The sequence below is a fragment of the Crocodylus siamensis genome, chromosome 9 (assembly GCF_052110815.1).
Source record: "Crocodylus siamensis isolate JL-2025a chromosome 9, ASM5211081v1, whole genome shotgun sequence".
NCBI classification, from domain to species: domain Eukaryota; kingdom Metazoa; phylum Chordata; order Crocodylia; family Crocodylidae; genus Crocodylus; species Crocodylus siamensis.
Window position 1 is genome coordinate 3589939 of NC_143403.1, and position 26482 is coordinate 3616420.

A 26482-nucleotide genomic window follows, 5' to 3' on the forward strand; every position below is an offset into this window, starting at 1 on the left:
TATGCAATGTGGTGGGGGATGAGTGTGCATGTGTGCATGTTTGTGTGTGTGTGACAGGTGTGAGCACTTTACATGTGATGTGGTAGGGTGAAAGGGTCTGAGCAGGACAGAAAGAAGCTGGCAGAAACAAAGCTGACTTCATTGCCTTCCATATCCTGGCCCCAAGCTAAAATGTACAATACATCTGTGCTTTATTCATGCAAAATACTGTTTCCCCAAGTCAGCGCTGGCAGTGATTGCTGGAGTTCTGAGACTTTGCTGATGCTGTGCTGCTTTTCTAGCAATCGTGCAAGGAAAAGTAGAATTAGAGTCAAAACCTTTAATGCACTAGCAGCCTGCTTTCTGAATGCTGCTACATGGGCAGTGACCTGTCTTTTAGCACCACTTGATTTGCTAAAAAAACTCAGGGGACTGACATTTATCGTCCACGGCAAGTGGCAGATGATGGGACAAGGATTCTAATACACCACAAAGTGACAAAGCTAATCATTGGGATAGATTAATGACATACACCAGATTTCCAATAGTTGCCTTTCTCCTAGTAGCTGCACAGAGATTCATTCAGTCTAATTACTGCATCCAGACTCTGTTATCCAAACGCATGAGGTTTATTAGGATTTAGTATCAAGGAGCCAGGAGCTGCCCAGCTCAGGCGTTTTCACCCAGACTGAGTGGAGACATCCATTTGGGAAAGGGCCACAGCCTAGAGAGCCCAGCACTGAGTTCACCTGAGTGCAGTTTTACTTGGGCACAGTCATCCCAAGGTGAGCATCAGAATGAGACATGACGATGGCTTGGGGGATGAAGGGAATGAAGACAGGCCTGCAAAATGCACATTGCGTACTTCCCACTTGCTGTTGGCAATCACAGGCCTACCCATAGCTACCATTTTACACATTTAATATAGACCTTTCCCTATCTTTGTGACTGTTCATCTGGTCTCGGAGGGAACAGCCCTGCTGAAGACGGCATCGTTTTTCCTGCCCCTAGCTCTTCTTAACATAAGATTTTTATTTTAAATGGCAAACACTGGAAAGCAAGAGCAGCCTGACTAGATGTGGGGAAAGGTTTATTTCTGGTAGGTTCTTAGGGACTGTGGATTGCTTGGCTATGTTACCCAGACTTCCCAGAGAACTGCTCTGCTGCAATTAGACACAAGTATGAACTGCTGGTGACAGCACGTTTGTGCCTGTGTATGCATGCATGCATACGCTCTCAGCCTTGCAACATGTATTCCACAGAGCCTAGGAGTTTGTTGAGACTTGGGAAGTCCGACTTATGTCTGTCCTTACTTAAAATGCAATTGTCAGGGCTCTAGATGTCCACAGAGGAACTGAAAGGCAGTAATACAGTGAAGAGCATACCGAATTTCTCAGGATCCAGCCCTAATATTTTATATGCATATGCAAAAAAAAACCAAACCAATTATTCTTCAGCCCTAGTTTATTCTGAACAGAAGACTGCAGCTATCTAAAGAGTCCTTCAAAACACAAATCATCACAGATTTAAAATGGGCTCCCAAATCTTTTTTGTCCAGTTATGTGAAGCCAAAGATTGCAACTATATTTTCTTTTGGGAGAAGCCTACCACTGCAACATTACTGCGAAGAAGGGATTGTTTGATTTTTCATTTAAGGCAAAAAAAAAAAAAAAGCCAAGTGCAGTTTCAGGTACTATTAATCTTGCCTTCTTATTTTAAAACCAGGCAGTACACTGTATTTTCCAGAGACACATCTTCGAAAAAGGACTGTTCTTCCCAGCTTGCAGGAAGACAGGGATGTGTCTCATAAACACTGCAATTTTCTCAACCCAAGAGTTCTGGAAAATGACAACATCCAGAGGAACGAGCCAGTTTTGATGATGATACACACATAAAAACAGCGGGCCACCATCATTAATTCCCACTGGCTTCTGCCAGGTAGGCCTGATTCTTATTATGATGGCAATTTAGAAGGAAAGAGCCACTGAAATGAGAGAGAATGATACAGCCACTTCCAGCAGAAGTGCAGCTGTTTTTCCAAGCCAGGCCCTAGAAGCTTGTTAGTCTGGCAATTTTTGATCATTCTCGTTTTGATTTAATCCTGCTTTCCCCTCAACATCTTAATAAGCCATGTTGACTGCACAGAACAGCTCCTCCTATGCCTCTGAGCCTCTACCGTATGAATTAAGCGGTGAAATCGGAGTGCAGAAGCTTGCTGGAATTAAAGTCTTTCACCTGGGATTTTCAAGCGAGCCAAGTGCGGGGCCGTGTTTGGAGGGGACTGGAAGGTGATACCAGACTTGCCCAGAGCTGTTTCCTAGAGCTGGTCTTTCAAAGGGCTGTGTAACACTTCCCAGCGCAGTCCCCTCTCCGACCCAGGGTGGCTTTGGACACTTGGTGGCAATCCTACAGGTTATAATGGTGCGTCCACAACTGTGAATCCCATGTGCAACTTGGCCTAGCTGCTTTCAACTTGCCTGCACTGCCTCCTACCCCTCCCCGACCCCCCTGCGTTAGATTTGTGTGTCCCTCTGGTTCAGGCACGCACGCGTCGCACACGTATACACCCCTCTCTGAAAAGCCCCTGCTAATCTGGCAGGGGAAAACATGTCAGAGCCCCACCGAACATATGGGGCTACCTGTAGCAAACGGTTGTGTGCTAATGCCATGCTGGGCTGGCTTCCTAAATCCTGCAGGAAATTGGTATGATTATCGCGCACTCCCAACAAGCAGGCTGCAAACTCGGAGAGTTGAGCCCAGACAAAGGGGCAGGCTTGGAGGGAGGGATTTCTCCCAGCCTCTCGTCCCCCCCCACCCCATATTCCTCCATTTCACACACCGATCAAGCTGAAATGAGATTAATGCAGCACTTACCTCCATCCGAGTAGGTCTCTGTGCCGTAGCCGTCCTGTAATCCATTGCTCCAGGTGCCTTCATATTTGGCCCCGTTGCCGGTGCATTCTCGGAGCCCGTACCGTCCCTTAAATCCATGGGTCCACTCTCCTTTGTACACCCACTTCCCCTTGCTCTCCACGCCAATGCCATGGCGCTTGCCCTGCGCCCAGGTGCCCTGGTAAGTGTTGCCACTGGGCCAGGTGTAGACCCCCAGCACCTCAAAGCCGTGACTCCAGGATCCTGAATACTCGCCTTGACCCTTCGGGCCGGTACAGATTCCATGGCCGTGAGCCTTTCCGTCCTCCCATCCTCCACAGTAAGACCCTCCATCGTCAAAATTAAACCTTCCCCCACTGGACATGCATGTAATTCGGTTTGCAAATCCCCCAAAAGATGAACCAAAAAAAAAAAACCAAACAAAGCAGCAAAATAAAAACTGCACCAGGATTGGAAGAAAAACAAAATAAAGCCGAATCTAAATCATGCACCAGAGGCAGGGAGCTGCTTGAGTCAGTTGTTCACGATTATTCATTCTCTGGGAGTATGTTCAGGATCAGTGCTTCCTTCTCTTGCTGTGGAAACAGTATCACACACACACACACACACATGCACACACACACAAAAAAATAGCAGCAAGAACAACGGCAGCTCTAGGGTTTTGGTGCAAACGACTCCACCTAAAACCATCCAAGGCAGAGCCTGGGGAAGGGAAGGGGGTGGGGGAAGGAGGCCCAATGCCAACTGAATTTTAAAAAATGATAATAATACGCTTAAAAAAGAAAAAAAATCCCTGGTTCAGAAAAAAAAAAAGCAGAGCTGTGACCTCCACCTGGGGCTGCCTTGCTGCTGGTGTAGACTCGACCGCCCCAGCCCTAGCAAAAGCAGCAAGAGCAGCAGCATATTGGGGGCTGTGTTTCCTGGAGACTCGTGGATCAGCAGCAATGCAGTGTCTGTGTCTCTCTATCTGTCTCCCTCGCTCTCTCAGTCTCACGCACTCCCTCTCTCTCCCTCGCTCACACACACACACACACACACACACACACACACCCCTCACCCTAGAAAACAACTGATCTGATTTTATTTCTTCCCCCGGCAAACCTCACTCCATTAGGTCTCCGCTTGGTTTTTGGAATAAGTCCCACATCTTGGCTCAGAGAGATGCTCTTTGGGAGGCTTTGATCAGGACTGTCAAAGAAAGGATGGGGGAGGAGGGGTCCTTTTTTTTTTCCTCCTTTTTTTTTGTATCTCCAGTCTGAGGCAAAAAGGGGTCCTCCTGCTGCCCCCTTTCGTCCTGCAGTGCCCCCTCCCCGTCTTCCTGTCTTCCTAACGGTTTAAATCTTGCTTATTAAGGAGAACAGATCCTGGGCTCTCAGCTCAGCTCCTTGCTCAGCTTGGATTTAAAGAGACAGGAACTGCGTAATGTGGAGACTCCCAGAACAGAGCTCTACCACCTCCTCGGAGATAGGAGGCTAATCTCAGACAAACAGGCCATAGGGTTAGCCTTCAGCACCATGCATTTTAATGGCAGGCTGGAAACTATCAGTGTGGAGAGGAGGGATTTCCTAGACGAAGGCAAGCCAGAGGGCTTGCTCCATTTATTTTTGTTCCCCCTCCTCCCTGCTTTAATCCCACTCTCTCCGGTCTCACGGTTTTTATTACCGGCTCGGCTGTTTGCAGGAAAGGGGAGAGGGGTCTTCTTTGAATGCATTGTTTAACATTACAGGAAAGTCTTTGGGGCAGGGTCTGCTTCGGTGACAGGAGCGTCTACCTGGCCCAGCACCCTGCTGTTGCAAAGCCCATTCACGTATGGTTCATTCTTATGATTCATTATTGAGGTTTTGTGCATGTGCCTCACTGTAACTCCTCGACCCCTGCCGCTGAATTCACGCTAAAGTTGTCTTTCCCCTGGAGCCCACTTCATTTCAGCAATATCCCTTGGTGGCAGGGAGATTGGTGCTCCTGCTACTTTAAAGGAAGGCAGGCTGCAGGTGAAGCAGAGGGCAATCAAGGGAGCCACCTGACTCAAAAGGGGCCAGGCTTGCAGGATATAAGCCCAGGGTTTGAGCTGGGCAGGCAGTCTAGCCCTGGGGCCAGGGAGCTCCTGTGCAGAAGGGCTGCAGCAAGGCTCCTGGCTAGCGCTTGAGCTGGGGGAGGCAAGACCGGTGGTTCAGGGGTTGAGGCCGTAGGGGTGGTGGAGGTCTCTCAAGTGGCCCAGGAGTGCAGGGTCCGAGGCATGAGACCAAGGCTGAGGAGCAGGGCCACAGCCGTTGAGTGATGGGAGCAGGTAGGGCTAGGGACCCACAGCCCGTGCGGGGTGAGAACAACCAGGGTCAAATACTTGCAGCCCGCGAGGGGTGAGAACAACCAGAGCCAGGGACCTGCAGCCCACAAAGGGCAGAGTCTACTGAAGGTAATGAAGCCTGAGCCCAGAGGGGAGAGGTCTGGCCCCAGGAGGGGCAGAGAATGCAGGCCTAAGCCCAAGAGAAATTGAGATTGTTCAAGGTGCAGAGGCCCAAGCCCAGGAGGGGCCAGGCCAGTTAAAGCCACTGGGGCCAGAGGCACCAGTAATGGCAAGGATCCCATGCACCTGCCTGGATGGCTGCATCATGTTTTCACCTCATCCTGATTTGATCCAAGATGTCTAATCTCAGCTTAGATCCAAGGGCACTGTTCAACATGCATGCATTTTAAGCTTGAATTAAACTTTAAGCACGTGCTTAGAGTGTGTTGAAATGAAATACATGTTTCGTGTGGATTCACTGCTGAACAGGGTACCTGAATCTGTAACTGCTCAAATTTGGGGAGGTTCCAGATGCTGGATTTAGAGACCTCTGTATTGGTATTTAGCATACCTATCTACTGAAATACATTAGCCTTAGATAGTAATATTTTTTAATATATATGTTACTGTATAACTGTGTATGCGTGCATGTGTGTATATCAAGCAGTGGGCCAAAAGGATGCAACTGGAGCTGTTGGAATATTTTTTGTTGAGATTTTTTTAATAGAAAATCTTTTCAATTCAATGAAAACTCTCATTAAAGAATGCCTGTTTCACCAATGAGTTTTCATTTTAAAAAAGGGAAAGAAAATGCAATCTGAAAGTTTTCAGGTTTCAGTAGCAATCAAAAATGTCATTTTATATATATATATATATATAGAGAGAGAGAGAGAGAGAGAGAGAGAGCCTTAAATATATATATTTAAGAAAACCACAAGAAGAGGAAAAATGATCATTTAAATTTTTGTCCAGACTTTTTGCTAGAAAACACATCCATGTCTGTCCAGCTGTAGATACAATACAAAAGCAGAGTGATGGCTGGCAAGCATCAGAGCTCTTCTCTTTTCCCTCCAGATGGTTTAAAGCATCGTCCCTGTATTTCACATGTCAATTATCAATGCTTTGAATATGACCAGCCCCCCATTCAAAGGAGTCCAGTACTGTATAGAAACCAACTTCCAGTGCACACTCACCCACCCCAGAAGCCATGGCCGGCCCATCCCCTGAGGAAGTTTGCTCTGAACAAAATATAAATGATGCTTACAATAAAAAAGCAAGCATGGAATGAAACCTTGTAAGAAATATCAGGATAGATTTTCTTTTAAAATACTCTGGAGACCTGGCTGTGGGGTGAGTGGTTGTCTTAGTAGCCAGGTGATTTGGCCTGTGTTAGGATTGTAAAGCATGTATTGTTTTAGGCAAAGCACCACAGAATCATAGCATCAGGGACAATGAGGGTTGAAAGGACCTCAGAAGGTCACATCTAGGCCAACCCGCTGCTCAAAGCTATACCATGCCATCTTCAAAGCTATACCACGCAATATTCAACATATACCATGCCATCTTCAAAGAAACAGGCGGCTCCTGCAGTGAAGAATACCCCTGACTGATTCATTATTTCATTATGGATTGATTTAAATTTTATGAACCTTGTGTCTCTCTCTCCATGGGTCCTTAGGGCCCTGTGTGGCTGCGGTGTGCAGGAGGGGCCAGAGGGACCTCCTCATGGACCCGTTTGGACAAACACCCGTTACCTGGCTGTCTGTGATAATGCGACTGGACACAGGGACCCAGGACTCTCTTTCCAGTCCTATGTCCCTCTGCTGTGTTCGGTGCTTGATGGGGTGGGGGTTTGCATTTCAGTATTAAAGAGCCATATAATCCCCTCTCAGAGCCAGGTGTTTCCAAAGTGCTTAACACCCAGAGTCACGACCAAGATTTAAGACATCCACAGCATCCATTTAGGCACCAAAGTGGCAAAAGAGCTGAGCCCCCCGGTGCATCCCAGGCACTGCTGGCTTTGGATCAGCTGTCCTCACCTGAGCACTTGGAGACCTGGCCCTAGGCGCTCCTGTGGAAAGGGGCAGAAAAACTGCTCCTTTTGGGCTTGTACCCATGCCCCACAGCATCCACCCATCCTTAAGCCTTTGGAAATGTCCCCCTTGTGTGCCACCACCCATGTGGGTTTCCAGCATCCATGTGTACCATATCTCATTCAAAACACCCTAGGGAGATTCGGCAGTGGTAGGTCCCAGGGATGATCTGCACCTTTCCTGGGGCTTCCCCGGAGATTGCTTAGCCAGTTAGGATACCCCCCCATAGAGCGTGGGATGCGGTGGCCACGCATCTGTCCCCCTCGCTTTGGTTTTCTCACAGCAGGGTTTGCTCTTCTCCAAAATCTGCTCATCTCCACAAAGCATTCCTCCGTGCTTTCACCCTGCCTCCCCCGGGGTTCGCTGCGGCTCCATTCTCCTTCATCCATTAGTTCAGCGCTTCCAGAACATTTACCAGCATCGTTCCCTGAACAGCCCCGTTATTCCAGTTGCAGATCACAGGCCTGATGGGAAGAGAGTCAGGATCCATGTTTTATTTCCATGGCTTGACATCAGCAGACATGGTTTTGGACTGTGACTGTGCTGGTGAGCTGGCAGCACGCGCTGCCCTTTTTTCCTCTGGGGGATGGCATCGTTAAGGGATGAGGGAAGCTCCCCGTGCACGGCCAGGTCTGCCATTTGTCTACTACTAGATCACTCTAGCAGGTGAAGTGAAACAGCAAGTCTTGACAGCCAGGCTTCTCTTGCTCGCTTGTAAAGGGCCGTACCCAACAGAGGATGGAGACTACGCAGAGTCTAATCCGTGCACTTCTTGCCCCTTCCCGCCAAAGCCCCTTGGTAAAGTACTTGAGGCACTTCTGCCTTACTATTTTGTCCATGTTGCTTCTTGTTTGCCCTCTGCTTTCCCATCAGGCCCACACCCACCGCTTTTACAGATCCAAATCCCCCTCCTAGTCCAAGGTCCAGATCCATGGAGCCTGCCTTCACTCATCTGCCCATATACTTTACAGGCTGCAGAAGGCTAGGAGGAAGCCCTGAAGGCCACATAACCGTGTGGCTCTGCTGCTTCAAGGGAGGGACGCCACCCTTGGGAAGATGGACTCTTCCCAGATGTGCTCCCTGGTGCTTTTCTCAGCAACGCAGCACCAGGAGCAGAGGTGTGGATACATAGCTACAAGAGTCTGCTTCTATCCCAAAGCTCTGGGACCTGGGGAGGGGAGTTGTTTGGTTACCCCTGCTTCCTCCCGGGAAAAACCCTGCTTACTTGGATGTTGCACATGGGCTAGGGTTTTGCTTGGGATAAATGCACACCTTGAGCCTCATCATCTCCCCAACTTGCTCCCTTGGGGAGCCCCTCTGCAGCTCATCTCCAGGCAATTTACCTTCTGTTGGTTTTGGGGGGTGTCAGTGGCACCTTTATCAAATCAGAGGAAATGCCCAGAAATCTGCAGGCATTTCCTGTTGGCAACTTGGCAGGCGGTGCAAATGTACCAATGAATGTCAGGCTCACCTGCCCCAACACTGCAGCATCAGGCAAATTGCCTGTCCATTCAGCGCTGTCCCTTGTGGTCACGGCACCTTTCAATAACAGCTTGTGGTCGCATGAAAAAAATCCCTCTACCTCTTATTCCCATTTCTGACAAGCAAACTCTATGACCGAGAGCCCTGGATCTCTCCTTTGGCTATGGCTTGCCTTCACAAGTCAGTTCAAGGTGAAGCCAGGTGAGATAGGCAAATATTAACAGCAAGCGGGGAATTTTAGAGGGACTATGGTGAGGCAGAGAGTCTTGCTTTCCAGGTGGAGTTGTACAGTTTTGGGGGAAAGGAGGATCCATTTTGGGACTAGGAGAATCAATCTTTCAGGGAGCAAGTTGGGTGGGTGCATCAGGAAGGCATCAGACTCTTAACTGAAGGCTGAGGGTGAAAAGAAGAAAGAAATGAGTGCTCACTGAGCACAAAAGGAAGGTGCTGAGGACAAAATTAATCAAAGGAGGTGAAAAGATGAAATTCTTTAATGGGCTACGCCCCAGTGCAAGAAGCCTGAGTTACAGACAAGAGGAGTTGGACTTGCTCATTTGCAAGCATGAATTCGACCTACTTGGTATTACTGAAACCCGGTGGAAAGAATGACTTGTTGGAAATGCCAAAATCACCGCTTCTCGCTTGTTTAGGAAAAACCAAATAGGCAAAATGGGCAGTGGGAGCGGCTGGCACCTATGTCAGAAACTGTTTCCAGGGCACTGACAGCTCCAAAGTAAAGGACCTAGACTGCCCATGGGTTAAAGTTCCCACAATTAAAAAGACAAGAGAGACTATTCGTTCAGTGTCCAAAGCTAGTCCCTTAAGCACCTCTCGATAATGTACGGGGAGAAAGGGCTGTGTGACCGTGAGTGATGGTAACTGGAGGGACCTATACCAAAGATCTCACATTGTCAGCACTGAAACATCCTTGGATTTCCTAAAAATGATGATGATGATTTCCAAATGCAAAATGCGTGGGTCAGTTCTCCAGTAGCTGTCAGCATGACAGATAAAGGTGAACTGATCACGGGGTTAGGCACAAGTGAATTTGATTGTTGTTTGTTATGTGGAACCAGAATATGATTCAAACCAGTGGTCTGTGTACTTGGGGCTTTCAAAGAGCTAATTTCATAACCCATTACAATTATAGGTGAATTCAGGTGAGAGAAAAACTTCAAATAGAAATGTGAATGTAATTAGGAATTGTTTAAGACATTTTTACTAGCTGCCCTGAATGCCATGATCTCACAAGTGAGAGTGAAGGCTACGGGAGTTTAAAAAAGCAACAACAGGCTGGCTTACAGAGGGGAGGTAAAAGCAGCTATAAAAATAATATCAAAAACATAAATAGCAAAAAGATGGAAAGGGAAGTTGATGATAATGACTCTACATCAAAAGCTAGTAACTATAGGGACTCGATCAAAGCAGCCAAAAGACACAAGGCGAGATCTGTGGTCAGCAAAGATAAGGACAAAAACAATAAATTTATTCAAGCATTCAGGAACAAAAGGGATCTTAACAACAGCACTGGGCCACTCCTAGGTGGAAGTCGAGATGTATCAGTAATAATGCAAAAAGGCCGGCATTTTCAGTCAACATTTCTATTCTGCCTTTGAGAAAAACAGAGAGGATCTAGTCATGAAATCCTTTGCATTTCAACAGTAAATAAGGACAATATTACGCAACCATTATTAATGTGTGGTACTTTCAAATGAGCAGATCAGAGAAACCGGCATCCAAGAGTTCTAGAAGAGATGACCTAGGAGTTCTCTGGGCCATTGATGTTGATTTTCAGCAAGTCCTAGACCACTTACTGAAAGCCCCAGAGGACAGGGAGAAAGCCAATGCTGTGCGAATATTTAAAAAGCATAAATGGGATGACCCTAATGATTATAAGCCTGTCAGCCTGAGAACTATTCTGAGCAAAGTAAAAGAACAGCTGATGACACAAGATGCAACAAAGAATTACAAGAGGGTGACGTGATTAATGCAATCAACATAAGGTTATGGTTAACAGATATCATCCAACTAATCAATCTGTTTTTATTGGTAAGTTTACAGGTGATAATATTGATGCAATACCCTTAGACTTCAATAAAGAATTGGTTCCCTATGACATTTTGATTGAGAAACTAGAATAATACAAAATTGGTATGGCACCTGATTTATAGATTTATAAATGGTTAAGGGATAGGTTTCAGATTTGATCTTAAATGGTGAACAATCCTCAAGCAGTGTGGCTGCATGATATTTAAGTTTTTTTATCCATAATTTTGGAGGAACCATACAATAGTTGCTAATAAAGTTGAAACAGAGACTGGCGGTGTAGTAAATAATGAAGGGAAGATCACTGGATGATGTGGTATATGGGATTCAAGCAGACAATTTGTGTTTTCCTGGGGCCAAATGTAAGATCATAGGTTTCGGCACAAAGAACGCAGGCCAGATTTACAAGACAGGGGACGTAGCCTGGGAAGAAGTGGCTCTGAGAAGCGTTCTGCTCAGCGTGCAAGGTAATGTGAATGGATTTTGATGTCCCAATAGGTGAGTGCAGGGCACAGAGGAGAGGTGTTGTTATCTCTCCGCTTGGCACTGGTGCACCACTACTGGACCACCGTGCCCAGTTCTGGTTGCACAACTCAAGACGGTTGCTGATACATTGGAGAGGAGCCACAAGAATGCTGAAAGGACTAGAAAACCTGCCTTACACTAGGGACATACAGTCCACATAAACTGGTTTAAGTGATCAGAAACTGGTTTAAAACTATAACGGAATAAAAGTTCAGCGCACATAAACTGGTTTCTAAATAGCCCAAACCAGTTTAAGGTAGACCTAGAGGAATGTAGCATCAAACTGACCTGATTTAGTTAACATCAGTTCGCTTCATCATCGCTTCAGTCTACTCGGTTTGGAGAAATTGTGTTTGATTCAGCCTTTGGCTTTTTGATGGTCTGTACTGAGCCACAGTGGTGGACTGAAGAGGCGTAGTGAAGAAAAGGTTAAGAGTTGGCCAGATTGCAGTCCCCACCTTGTCAGTAGGGAAGAGAAACGTGAAAACAGAGGGCCCATCAGTGTGACAAAAAAGGGAGAACAAGACCCAAAACCTGGAAGTCAAATATGTGCACCTTCCATCCGGTCTGAAGTCATCTCACTTCAACAGTAAAGGTATTAAACCATTGGGACAGCTTACCACAGGAGAGGGTAGGTTCACCATAGCTAGGTATAGTTCAGGTCAGATGGGAATAAATGCAGCGAAGCCTGATGACTTAGCTCTGCTTGTCAAACTAGATGATGCCAGTGTCAGATTAGATGGTCCCCTCTGGCCTTTGAATCTTTGAGTTTGTGAAAAAATGGAAAGGCATCTTCCCTCACGCTAGCAACAGACAATGTGTTTTAGTGGCTGAATACTGTTTTTACCCGTTCTTAGTATTTTTTCATTGTTCCCTAATTGTTTCTTCCCCATTATCTCCAGTCCATTAAAGAGTGATGGTGCCTTGTGGAAAGCATTAGACCATGTTCTATTTAGAAACAGATCCTGTGATGTGTGGCATATTCTGTATTTTCTTGTGTCCCTAGATACTGCTTGTGATTCCACACTTGAAGCGTCTTTTCAAAGGCAGCAATGGGAAGCTCTGTGTTTATTGCATCTCAGTTATAACCGATCCTGTCTGCTGACTTTGAAAGTGAAAATGCATGGTTTTTTCCTAATGACCAGCAGTTTGGACCCCTGCTGCGATTTCAAAGTCAAGCGGGCTTTTTCATGCCTACTCAGAAAAATTCTGCGCCGAATTAACCCTGTGGAGCTCTGTTGGCTTCAGATTGTGCCCAGGGACTGGCATTTGACGTGTTTGGGCAAAATTCCCCTTTCTGAGCTGTAGTGTGGAGCTGTAGCTGCAGTGCAGATCTGTAGCAAACTGAGTGCTTGTTCTGCATGCGAAGTTCTCATTGATGTCTATGGTACTGATGAGTGGAATTGGTAGGAGAGAGAAATGCGGTGGGGGTCAGCGCTAGCCAGGAGAGAGGACAGGAGGGAATCCACTGCCACAGAAAAACCAGCTGGGGGGATGGGGTACCAAGTGCTCCTATGCTTTCCCCCAAATCTGCAGGGGGGCTAGTCTGCTGGTCTCCAGCTGTAGGAGATACAGGGAAGTATTATGGAGTGAGGTCCGATGTGAGCTGCGTTTTTTGGTGCTTGTAGTCCCCATCAGGCAGTGACAACTATGTACTCCTGCCCACATACATTGTCCACAGCCTTGGTCCGCATGGCTGGTGGGTCATGTGTAATCTGCTGCCAGTCACAACACATCTATCTATCTATCTATCTATCTATCTATCTATCTATCTATCTATCTATCTATCAACATTGCTTTTCCAGCATGCAGCCCTGACTTTCTCCTCCTCTCCTACTCTGATGTAAATCCAGAGAAGCACAACCAAAGCCTGTGCTAGTTTCCAGCGGAGGTAAGGAGGGCATGTGCCTGCTGTGAATCTGTCTGAGGCTTGTTCCTATTGCATATCCCACCCCGGGTGAACGGTGTCCCAGTGCAATCACTGCGCAAAGATCAGCCTGAAATCCTTGCGTGTTACCAGTTCTCATAACCTCTGAGTGAAAAAGTACCTCTCTGGAGACGTGAATGCTCTTCATTTTCATTCTGCCCCCCTCTTTTCCTTCCCAGTTCAGTGAATTTGGTGAGGATGCAATCAGACAATGTTGTCCCTAGGTTTTTCCTTATCTGTTTAGTTTCTAGCAGCAGCTTACACAATGGAGTGATATTGTAACAAGCAGGATTATTGCTAATCTTCGGGTTGATTACAGGTAACAAAAGTGATCAAAAATGGTTGGATAGTACATTACTTGAAGGAGGGCAGCTTATGAGTTGTAAGTTGCATATTTTTTTCTTCATATGTAACTACTTCGCTGCTAAATAATCTCTCTAGGTCAATAAAAGTCAGGATCTGGGTTAACTAGACAGGCAAGCTGTTGCATGCCATTGGATTTAATACTATGGTGCTAAGAGCTTAGAAGAAAATGAGGAAATGTTTTTGCACTGTCTAGTAACACTGGTTGTCTCACGGGGAAGTATTCTGAAGGAGGGAAAGAACAGGGATAATTAACAGACATGTTACAAGCACGCGTGGGATAAAGTAGCTGGATTGCTTTCTTTGTGCTGGGCATGGACGGAGTGCATTTACTGGTCACTGGATGTATCTCATTAACTTGCTGCATACAGTATGTGTCTGTTTATCCTGCCAATTACTGCAAATCTGATCTGCTTGAGCTGGGTAAAAATAGAGCTAGTTTCTGCCTAGAAATCAAGTGGCACAAAAGCAGCAGTAGAGACACTCCTCGTGATCAGCTGAGCGCTCGGGGAGGAACCTTTATTTGGGTAACTGGGCAGGTTTAATTTTTTTTTTAACTTGTGGCCAAATGGATTCTTTCCCTGGCTCTACGCTCAACCAAGAGCCTATCACCCTCGCTTTGAGCAGCTGAGAGTCCAGGACCTGAATGCAGAGCAGCAGAGACCTCATCTGGGCACTGCTGTTTCATGCACTCTCAGAAGTCCTAGCAGTGATACAGGTCCTTTATTAGCCTAAAACAATATAATATTTAATAACGATGCAGAAAAGCCAGAGGCTTCAGCAGGTATTTCTCTGCTGTATTTGGAGAGCAGCAAAATGATGCATAATGTCATACAAGGAGGATGTGTTTTTTTTAATCCAGTAGTAAATGAGGAGGATGTGCAACAATACCCACCTGGGAAAAAAACATAAAAAAAAAAAAATTAGTGAGTCTAGATCAACTGCTACCCAAGAGTGCTAAAAGAATCGGCTGAGAAGATCTCTGGCCCACTGATGTTAATTTTTTAATAGCTATTGGAATACTGAAGAACTTCCACAAGGCTGAATGCTAACATGGGAACATGCAACAAAGATGATAGGGTTAGCGTAGGCTATTTAGCTTGACGTCAGGGCCAAGAAAATAATGGACACACTCATATAGGATTCAAGCAATAAAGAATTAAAAAACCCAGAAAATAATGAGTGGCACTCAACATGGTTTTCTCAAGTAAACCTGATTTTAAATGGGGATGAAATAAAATATTTGGTTGATAAAGGTAACGGCACAGATGAAGCAGGTCTGTGTGAGGTGTTTGGCTTAATGCCACGTGATATTCTGATAAAAAATTAACGCCTTACAACGTTAGTAAAATGTGTATTAAATGATTTAAGAGCTGGCTGGCTGCCAGTGGAGATCGTGAAATAAGGGTGTTCCCAGCAGGCTTCCACAGGGATTGGTGTTTAGGCATATTGTCGCTCCATAGTTTTACCTGCAACCTGGAAATTGGTATAGAATCACTCAGACCTGTGGGTGACACAAAGACTGGCAGAGCGGTAGGTACTGATGACAGGGCAGTGATCCAGTTGCCTGGTACATTGGACCCAGTTACTGCATTTTTTGATAAGACCCAATGTGACGGAGGAGCCAGGAAGGCAGGCCACGCATACGGACTGGGAGGTGCATCTTGACACGCAATGGCTCTGAAAAGCATTCAGAGCTCCAAGGGGACAAATGACAGACCGTGAATTCTCAGGGCGATGCAGCCTTTGTATAAATAGGCAAGCAATGAATAAATGCAGGAAGGTGATTTTTACCTGGGTGCGAGGCACTGGTTGACTAGGTCTGGGAAAGAGGTCCCAGTTAGACATAGGCATAGGTGGAGGGCAGTAGATCTGTCACTAGGTAATCTGCCTTTCAACTAGGTTATCTGTTATCTCTGCAGCGCTTTTAGTAGGGATTCTTCTGCCGGGCCTCATCCAGGCAGAGCACGACGGCCAGGCAACACTGTCCAACCATGGGAACGCGCCAATGGCTATAACGCAAGCCTGCAACTAGGGGCTGCCGCCAGCCCTGTGTGTCCTATTTCCCAAGCACAAGTGAGCCTCTGAGCAATTTCTGTGGTCCTCCAGATCAGGAGGGAAATCAGCAGTGTCTGCTTCACTTGACTCCACACTTTGGCTAGCTGAAGAGATGTATCCGCCTCCTGAAAGCTTGCGGCTTCACCTGTTTTCATCCCTGCTCCTAGGCTTCCCCCTTATCTCGGGCCTTGAGAACGGTGTCTAAAATAGAAGCACAGAGCTGCCACAAGCATGTAATGAGTCATCAAATGTTTTCAGCAGGTCACTAAGTCCGCAGGAAAGAAGCACAGAGATAAAACTCTTAACCAAGGCTTCAAATGGAAGGAAGATCTTATTATTTAGATCACTTGAAAGGTGGGCATGGAAGTGAGAGGGGGCTTTGCACAGTCCTTCACTGTATTATTTGCAGGGGTGGGAAGACCAAAGAATAATATGTATCTTCAAAGATAAATGGTTTCTTTGCAGACGCTGGAAGGCCCTGCTATTCCCATTACACCACTGTTATCCTCTTTGCAAATGAAGAACGTTTGGGAGAGATTCATCAGCAGTGTTTGTCTGTCTTCCTGCTTGCCTGCTTGCCTGCTTGCCCTTCTGTCCATCCATATTGCTACAATATCGGAGGGCATCGATTAAAGTGCATTAATTTGGACACGTGCTGTAGTGCTGAATAGACCACCCAGAGCCAGGTAGGACATAGCAGAATGGATAAAGCACACCCTGAAAACACAAAAATGATCTTCTAAGACACTTTCTAAGGGCACCCTGGTGCTGAGTGCCAAATTAATAGTTCGGGAGCTTTCTCTCCAGTTTTACCCATGTAGAGTCCAGCTGCTAAGGGGAGAGGGAAACTTGGCATACTCTGGTCTCCAATATTGGGAGCCCTAAAAATAAAAGGCAAGGGAGGTAGCATGGGTGCTAACCTCCCCTGTGTATTTACTGGTCCTCTTATACAGCCAAAGATAGCAATTGCCTTATACACTGCAGCAGCTGGCTGGAAGCTCAGCTTCAGATGCCCAAAATGCTCTTTCAAGTCCCTGCTTTTAAGGACACAGCCCCGGGTGTATAGGCATGGCTTGCCTTCCCTTGCTTCTAGATGTATAACCTTGCACCAAGCCATATTAAAGCATATCTCATTTGAACAGGCCAGGCTTAGCAAACACTCCAGGCTGCATTCATCCCTCCACCATCCTTGTGTCTCGGCCCACCCTCCTTCCCTGCTCGCTGAGTTGGAAGGCAGCATTGGCTCTGGGCATTACAGGAAACCAAGAGGAATATTTCTCTACGGATGAGAGATGCCAGGTGAAACAAGGGCTTCATTTCCAACTCGAATATTCACCTTTGAGATTCATGTGTGAGACCAAGGAGAAGGGAAGGCTGGAGATAATTAAGGGACATCTGTCCCATGTATGTTCCTGCTGGTTTTGTCAGGAAACGTGACTGACATAATGTAAAGGGAAGAAACCTGCTTTGGAAAATGACCTAGCACTCTCGCTTTTCATCTTCATGGCTAACGCATCCAAACCCTGCTCACAAGCAGAGAGTACCAACAGCAGAGAAGCCCAGGATGACTGACATTATCACATCGGGATAGTTGGCATTTTACAGCTCTGACAAATCCATGGGATAAAAAAAAAAAAAGAAATCATGAGAATCCAACCTGGAGATTAGCTTAAAGACTGTGAAATGGTTAGGAAATAATAGATTTGATAGCATGGTATAATGAACCTTACAATTCTCTGCTAAGCCAAGTTCCCAGGACTTTGGCCTTGCAAGGGGTGGCAACAATTCTTCCGCAGCACCTTCCAGCTGAACAGCCCAGAGGAATTGGCACTAGTGTCCCATTTTGCAGATAGGGAAATGGAGGCACAGAAGAGGGAAGTGACTTGCCCAAGCTCTCAGAAAGTCGGCGGTGGAGCTGAGAATAGCTTCATAAATGTTAGAGTCAGAAGGGATCTGTGGATCATCTAGCCTGACTGCTTGTAAGAGGGAGATCGTGAAATCATCCCTGTATCAAACCTATTCATTGTATTCCAGCTAACGTGCCTCTTCTAGGAAGGCAGACAGGCTTGATCTGGGGACATCAAGATGTGGGAGATTCAGTGGTTCCCTGGGGAGTTTGCTCTGGTGCTTGCATCGGTCCCAGTGGAGAGTTGGCACCTTGTTTCTAAGGGCACTTGTACACGTTCTCCGTGTGCATTGTCTCTTCCATTCGTCTCACTTCCACGTCTGGCCAGGAGCTCTTGTTCTGCTTTTCTGTGCTGGATTACTCAGTCCTTTGGCACCCAACATTTCTTCCCATTGAGACTACACATGAGTGCACACATGTTTTATTCCAGTCACCTCTGAACCTTATTTTTGCTAAGCCACACCCCACTGTCTCCCTGGCAAAGCATTTCTCCTATTCCTTGAGATGTTTTGTGGCTCTTTTTTTGCCCTCTCTCCAATTTTTCATCACCCCTTTTAAAAAGAAGATATGGGGCCATTCCCCAGTCCTACCACCTGGATCTCACCAGGGCTGCCTGCACCCCACCCTGACACGCTACTCTCCTGGTCACGCATCTGAGGGTCGCCTTCGCCCTTTTTGCCCCAGCGTGGCGCTCCTGTTTGCGACTGACAGCAGGAATGACCTCCCCTCTCCCTCTCAGGTTGTAGGTATAGCTGCCTCTCTTGCTTTTAAGGCTAGTCGACAGTATGAACCAGCAAAACTCGGAGTGCACCATGTTCAAAGCTGCGCTCAGAGGCCCAAACCCTCCCCTCTGCTGGCAGAGTCGGACCCCATCTGCAGAAAGGAGCAAGGCTTCTGATGCTGCCCAGCAGCTGGCAGAAGGTGGGTATAGCTGTGCCCCTGCCTCCTGCCAGCTGCCGCTGTGTTGTCAGCAGCTGGTGCCTTCCCAGGGTGCATTTCACAGGCTGGCAACCCGAAGCACATGGGCGCGCGCATGTTCTGGCAGCTGGGTGATGGCATCCGCCGCCTGATGCCAGACGGCCTGCAGTGCGTAACTTGGCTCCACTTGCACACATTTAGTCTGGCTGGGCCCGGCTGACCAAGCCGTCCAGCTCGCTGATGCGACCGTGCTGGGCTCATCGTTATTCACCACCTCGCTAGTCTTTGCGTCACCTGCAAATTCAGGCTGAAGGAAGTGTATACTGCCGCCCACCCATTGCAGCACGGGAAAGAATCAGCTGAAAATTCCCGTTTGCAAACACCACTCAGCACCAGCCATGGTTTCACTAAAGGCACTGGGCCCAGGGCAGGATTAATGCCTAGGGCCCTAAGTGAAGAAGGGGCCCAGTTGTGCTTGTTTTACCTATTATAATTATTGAGTGAAAACAAGTAATATTAAGTAGGGGCCCACGAGTTTGTTTGCCTAGGGCCCACTAAGGGGTTAATCCGGCCCTGACTGGGCCTTGTGATTTTTAGGCAGCACATCCAGGAAGATTCCCCTTACAAGCCATCCAACTAGATGATCCAATGATCCCTTCTGACTAACATTTATGAAGCTATTCATAAGGAGGAAGAGAGATTTTCAGTGGGCAGCCATTATACCAGCTCTCTGCAGGCACTGAGATGCCTGTACTTCCCAGTGCCTGGGTTTTAAATCAATATTGCTATGTTGCTGCTCATTTTTTGTAGTACGTGGTAGTAACGGAGGGCTTTTCCCATTCAGGATGCTATAGGGAGACTATCTAATTAATCTTCACAGTAGCACAATGGGCAGAGGCAGGCAACTTTTTCCAGCTGGGGATTGACCGATGGCGGGTCAGAGGCAGCTAGGACGCTGCTGCCCCTGCTGCTGGTCTCGCAGCTCCATGGGGAAAGTGCCCGATGCCAGCATTCATCCCCAAGGCAGCATGGGGGAGCTCCACATGGGCTGGCTGGATCTAATGGCTCTGTGGGACAGATCCAGTCCACAGGTTTCAGTCTGTCAACCCCTGTTGTATAGGAATAGCTCTTGTTTGGGGTGGACCAGTTATACCTATTACTGTTGTATGCCATAGTACTTCGAATAAGCATTTCAACCTAGATTTCCACCTTCTAAACGGTAGCAACGCCTCTCAGTTACCTGGAAAATATGTGGTTCCTCTTAAACAGCATCAAAGAGGAAAATAATGAATTTGGATAATCAAGAGTCATTAGAACAATGAAGCATGTTGGGACTTGATTAGAAAGAGAGGATTGTGATTTTGGTTAATGGTTAATTGAGAGCCTGTAATTGTCTCTGTCCAGTAGATACTTGAGTAATGAATGTTTGGAAAGTGTTTTAAAATGTCAGATGCTAAGTGTGGTTGTAACATGTTGCAGAGCTCAGAGACAACTATGGGAATTTCCCAGACTTGCTCGTAAGGTAGCAGAGATCATTATAATTGCAAGGTAGCAGAAGAGATCGTTGTGATTCACAACTGCATTTTTTATAATCTTTTATTGCAACTTGCAAAACTCAAAATCATTTGTATTAATATATTATCATTTAGTAAGTTGTTAAATGCCAATGGTGAGCCCATAATCTGGATTGTGACCCAAAGTCAGAATTACAGCGTGTCAGAACAGCTTCAATATATGTGTGTAGGCACCCTATGGTCCCATTGCTTAACCTGTGGCAGATAAGGGTTTTATGTCTTGTGGTCGTGTCAAGGTTGACTGCGTAGGTTTGCTAATAGGTTAGATAATGGATTTGTATGGGGTGGTTTGGATAGGGTTGGCCCTGCTTCAGACAGGGGGTTGGACCAGATGTCCTTTGGAGGTCCCTACTTTTTCTATGATTCTATGATTTTATTAAACCAAGAAGTCCAGGTGGCTTCAAGAGCTCCTATAAAATTCGAATGTAGGATTCAGAAGAAGCAAAGAAAATGAATTGTAATGTGTTTACATCCACAAATGCAAGCCTAATACAGAAGAAATAGAAGCGGGGAGATAAGAGTGTATAATACAGAGCTGTGTGAGCTATGGGAGTCCTAAAATACCAGGTTATGTCAGCTACCATTGGCAGCCACAATGGCACAGCAGCAGTCCTAGAAGATTTCTGGCCACCCTCAACTCCCACTGACTTGCTTGTGGCTCTCAGTACTTCACAGGATCTGGCCTAAACTGGTGACTGCATTGCAATGGTTGCAATGGTCTGCCAGTCATTATAGAGGTGGAGGCAAAAACGAACGTGTCCTATTAAGAAAGAAAGCCACCTGGCTGGAAAAAAAGAGACATCCGGAGTGAAATTTCTGTCTTTGGTTTCAAGGCCCTTGATTGTGTCGATGGCAAGGCATCTTATTCCATCGTCCCCAAGAACTGTTTCACTATATAAACTGTGCACTGGTTTTTAGCAGCCTGAAGTGGATCCTATGTTCATTTTCTTGGCCAAAACCCAGATTTTTCATTCAGTCTCTCATGGGCTAAGATCAAGTGCAATCTGCTGACCTAAATTCTTCTAGCAGTTTTGGTCGGACACAAGGGTCTCTTTCACTTCCTGTCCTAAACTGGTGTTAGGGTGCTACATGCCATTAGCCACCTGTTGTGTCCCACCCGCACGGTGGGCAAAATGGCTCTGGTTTATATATAGTTTGTAATGTGGCTTGGGATTCTGGGGGAGGGAAGGCGCTTCAGAAATGCAAGATGACACCATCCTACATGCCAGAGGGACAGGACTCCAGCCTGGCCATTTTCTATTCCTATCAAATGAAATCAGAGGTCTCAAACCATGTCAGGCATATGTTTCTTCTTGTGGATGAGGACAATGGATTTGGGTGCTCTGCCATCTCTAAATTGCAACACACTGGAATTTCCATTCTGCAAAAGATGCTACGATTTTGGGTTCTCATGTTTCAAGCTGAAACGTCGGCATTTCCCCCAGGACACACAGTCTGATTTCCGGGCAGCTTGATGCTAAAGGCTGCATCCTCTCTTTTTGGGTGCAAATGGGTACAGCCGTGGCAGGGCCCACCATACGGAAGGGGCTGAACCCTGGAAAGATCTGTAGCAAAATACTTGGAGCCGGAGAACAGCAAAGGTATCATTTTCCAAGACCCAGTTTCTCCCTGGGGAACCTTGCATGACTGATTCAAGCCCCAGAAGGCTGAGGCTGCCACAAACTGCCCTGGCACTGTCTTGCCAAGACCCCAACTAATAATTGGAGCTGTTGCTGCTACAACCAGCATTTTGCCTGAACTACTGGCAGGTTTTTCTTTTGGCTGCTAGAAGCCGCAGGCAGCAATAGCACCCGGGTGCATCTTGTGAGCACTGAAGGGGGCAGAAGTTCAGAGCAGCTGCAGAAGGATTAGCTGCCCCCCGCCCCCTTCTCCTCCATTAGGATTAGGAGCAACAGCTTTCTTCCTCCCCCAGCTACAGAGCAGGGAGTGTTAATGCAAGTATAAGACATGTGGCTACAGCTGAAGCCGCTAATCTGTGAGCATAGCAAGGGTTCCCGGTGCCTGCCAGGAGAGGCTGGGGAGCAGGCACGGAGGACTCTGGGCAGGGGGAGAGGTGGAGAGCAAATGCCCAGTGCAGCTGGAGCTTGTATACTCTTTGAGTGCATTTCAGCTTGAATAATAAAATAATTGGTTTGCAATATCTAGTTGGTCTAATAAAAGATATCACCTCTTCAGTGAGTTTTGATTCCCACTTGTAGGTGGCACATGCTGGGAGTGGGCAGGTTGCAGGGGGTCAGGAAGAGACAGCAAGAGAACACAGGTTGGCTTTGGGGCTTTATTACGTTTGCTGGTTGATCTAATGTTTTGCAGACCGAGTTTTTTTTGGCCTCTCTTCCAGGATTTGTAAACTCTCCAGGTTAGCAGCTCAGTGTTAAAGCAGGGCCCTGTAGAGGGGCAGAAAATCCTAACCCCTGGCTGTCGTGACTACTGTGCTGGCTGCCTTGGGAAAGCGGACAGAAGTCAAAGTAGTGCTAGCTTTGTGGACTGCAGCTTGGGGTGCTCTGGGGACTAGCCCACTCTTTGCTGTTGTGTTAATACCATAGCAATATTTTATATTTATATTAAAATTGGGCTCTGAGGCTACAGCCAGCAGGAAGGGACTGCACGTACTACTAGCTACTATAGATACTGCAACCAAAAGCATGCCTGCAAGAATCTGGTGGCTAAGACCGAAAGATGGTCAGAACGAAAATTAATCTTAGAAACAGTGGAAAGGTAGGACTGGAATGGATCAAACAATTAATTTAATCCATTACCCATGTCTGAGGCAAAATCAGGTCCAGAGTACGTCGTCTTTCGGAAGCTCTGTAAGAACTTCCTATTTGGGCAGGCATTTGCCTAGCAAAAGTAGAATGGGATGTTGGCTTGGGGGTCTCTTTTATCCAGATGTTCTGAGTTGTTTTCATCCTCTTGCTGCTCTCCTCTTTTTAAGTTATTCTGCTTTTTTGTTGTTGTTGTAAACTGCTCTGAGCCTTTGTTCAGAAAGGCGACATTTCTTCAAATGAAGAAATAAATATATGTATGCGCATAGAGAGTAAGTGCATCGTTCACTTAACGGCTTAACACAATGCCAGTCCCCATTTGTTACCTGTTGCTTACTGTGTAACACACACCAGTTATTTTTATCCGTTAAGTACATAAACCACTTAAGTGCATAAGAATTCTTGATGCTACTCTCTGCTTTATAAGATAATTGCGCTCCCTTTAACTGCATAATTTGCGCCACTACTCAGCCCTGTCCAGATCGAGGCTGCTATTAGGGTGTGGGGAGCTTTGTGACCAGGATGAGGGTCCGTCTTGAAGTGTGAAGCCAGCAGAAGGTGTTCCTGGAGTTAGTGAGCTTTGTTTGCATGGAGTTAGGGGAAGTGCCTAGCTTTTTTCCTGTCCAGAGCTATGTACTTAAGCGACGCACACTGTGTTCCTAGACCAGCCCCTACAGATGCTGATGTGTACTTAAAAACCCCTAAGGAAGGGGATTGCATCCCCTCCTCAGTGGTCCTTACTGCTTCCTATCAAGACTTACAGTTGTCTCACCTCAATCTGTTTGGCTGCTTTTTGTCCTTCTCTAAGGGGTTTGGAGAGCAATCAATCACCCTCTGAAAGCTTTTACATATTGAAAGACACTTGCCATGTTTCCTGGCCTCCTCCCTTTAGTGTCCCAGCCTCAGTAAATCCACTTCCTTCCACCTTCCCCTGCAGGTCATGTTTGCTAAACCTCTGATCATTTTGGTTGCTCTCCTATGAAGTGTCTAACCTCTTTCCTGAAGTCTCGTGCCAAAAACTGAGCGTGCTGCTCCAGCTGAGACCTCACCAGCACTGAGCAGAACAGAATAATTACCGTTCATGTTGGACATATGACACTCCCCATAATACATCCCAGAGTGAGAATTGCCTTTTCCGTCACCATCATATTACTGACTCATATTTGGTGTGGGATTCATTACTGCCCCCAGATCCTTCCTTGCTGTGCTGTTTATTCCCCACTTTGTATTTAGTACTAGCAACTGAGTTATATGTAAGGTGGGGATGTGGAAAACAGGTATATGAAATTAAGCAACCTCAGCCAGCTGCTGGAATACACATAACACAATAAAGATGCCGGTGAACTCTTGGTTTTGGAACAACGGTAGGTCCCTGGCACCCTCTAATGGAAAAGAGAAGTCACTGAATCATCACTTCATCGGCTGCTTAATGTTCATTTCTGCATTTCTATTTTTAATCTAATCTCACAGTAATAATTTCCAGGTGGGTGGGGGATGCCTGGAAGAAAGTGCTGAAGCCACGGGGGAGATGAGGAGGTTGCCTGCCTGCCCCTAGTGCCTCCGCTCCAGAAGCTAGCACAGAACAGACTGCCGGCTCAGCTCAGGTCGATGGAAGAGGGAAATGAAATCAGCCCTGACTTGACCCCCTGCATTTCATATCAATGCAAAGAACTAGTCCCAATCTGCTGTCTGGAAAGCAGCCCTCCCCCCCCACTTTTTTTTTACCTCTTGGACAAATAAGTGCTGGAGTGTTCAATGGCAGCAATCCAAACATTTCACTTGCTGCCAAACACATGAGTTTCAAGTTAAGCTCCTCAAAAGAAGGATGATTTTTTTTCAAAGTGATGATCATCTAGTAGCTCCTAATAAAATAGTTTCTGCAAGGTCAGGTCATTTCCTATGTCCTCCACTTTAGGCCCCATTTTTAAAAAAATCTTTGCCAGGGCTAGTTAACACTATGCGGTGTCTGGGGATGTCTTTTGTCTAAGGCTACACACGCCACTTTAATTAAGAAACCTTTTGTCCAAGCTGATTTAACAAAAGGTTTGTGGGAAAATGACATTATCAGCCAAGGAGTACTGCACACAGACCTTCGGTTCTCATGCCACACGGGTAATTCCTGACCTTGAGAGATATGGGAAAAGCCTGAGCATGGCACATAACAATAATCCTGTGAGGACCCAAGGTGCTAATTTAACGCACTGGATTTCCGGTGTCGTAAAATGCAACTGCAAGTGCTGCCGTGTTGTTTTTAGCCCCATCATACATGCACTAAACTGTCAGACAAGGTTCTTCGGGTAAATGCAATCTCTTTTATTAGACCAGCTAAATAGATGGGAAAATTGTTATTTGCAAGCTTTTGGGCACAAATGCCCTTCTTCAAGCATAGGGGGAGTCTGCTGCAGAGCACAAAACACCAGCAGACTCTCCTTGTGCCTGAAGAAGGGTGTTGAACACGGGCATTTGTGCCCCAAAGCTTGCAAAGAACAACTTTTCCAACTATTTAGTTGTCTAATAATAGAGATTGCATTTACCCAAAGAATCTTGTCTGCCTATGTCCTTAGGCTACATCCAGCACCTCTGAAACAGTCAGCATCCCAGCTTATCCCAGCATCAGAGCTTTATCTGGTGGCACAGAGCTGCCACTGCACTTTGCTGCCCAGCTGCCAGCTTAAGGGATGCAACCAAATGGAGAAGGGGTTTGTTATCCCCTGGTCATCTCTAGCTGCAGAACTGGCTGTTCAGGGTCACTGATGCCCCCCTCCGGCAGCCTGGTCTGGGGCCAAAATTATTTGCAATGGGCCCAGCACACTGCAACCTGGCAGGCAGCAAGGTGGGATGACCACCCCAATCAGCTAAGAATCGTGGAGCTTTTCTTCCATTTGTTACTGCCTCCCTCTTCTCCCCTTAATCCCAGCCCATTTGTTTGCATCACCCCCTGTTAGGTCTTCTCTGTTAGACTGGAAGCTCTTTGAGGCAAGGATTCTTGTCGAGGGTATGTCGATATGGCTTCCTTCCTAGCCCGGGGTGTACTGCCAACAGGATAAGCTCTACACATCCCCCCTTTGCTGGTGCATGCCAGAAATCAGCAATTAGGCAGAACAGACTCAGAGCAGAATCTGGCCCGGGGACGCACACTCGAGGCTACTCGAAGCCCCCTGCTCTAATCGCTCATCTCTGGTGCACCCAGGGGAAGCGAGTGGGCCTGAGATCAGGAGAAAAGCCTTATAAACAAGCCCTGGCAGCACCTTTGCATGGGATCCAGCCTGGTGCCACCACAGGACGATGACACGATGATAATAATAGTGCTTCGAAGCACCATCCACCCCGGGCGCCATAGAGCCTGTGGGATTCTGCGCCTCTCCCACCTTCCAGGATTTTAATCTTGGATGCAATTAGTCACCATCTGGATTCCTGCTTCTTCACACTGCCTGGCTGCTCCTTTCCATCCCTGGCTTTCGCCCCGCTTTTGCTTTCAGGCAAGCATTCCAGTTTGAAGCTGTGTCAAGATTTCGAGCCTCTTCCCAGCTCCGACGGCAGCTACTGCTCGGAAGCGAACGCTTTTAAGGAAGCGATTGTGCAAGGCAGCCTCTTTCCCCTCCCCTGCTCCGCGCACATTTGGCACTTTGGCTAGCCTCCATTTCTCCCCCCC

General features: G+C 46.8%; 1 protein-coding gene across 1 annotated transcript in view; it reads right to left on the bottom strand.

Annotated features, from left to right (window-relative positions):
* The window catches only part of JPH3 (junctophilin 3), a 93050-nt gene extending 88826 nt beyond the window's left edge, over window positions 1–4224 (bottom strand). Inside the window, exon 1 of the mRNA XM_090063433.1 lies at window positions 2854–4224. Coding sequence (XP_089919559.1) covers window positions 2854–3235 — 382 coding nt within the window. The 5' untranslated portion in view covers window positions 3236–4224. The remainder of the gene's footprint in view (window positions 1–2853) is intronic.
* Between the last annotated feature and the right edge of the window lie 22258 nt (window positions 4225–26482).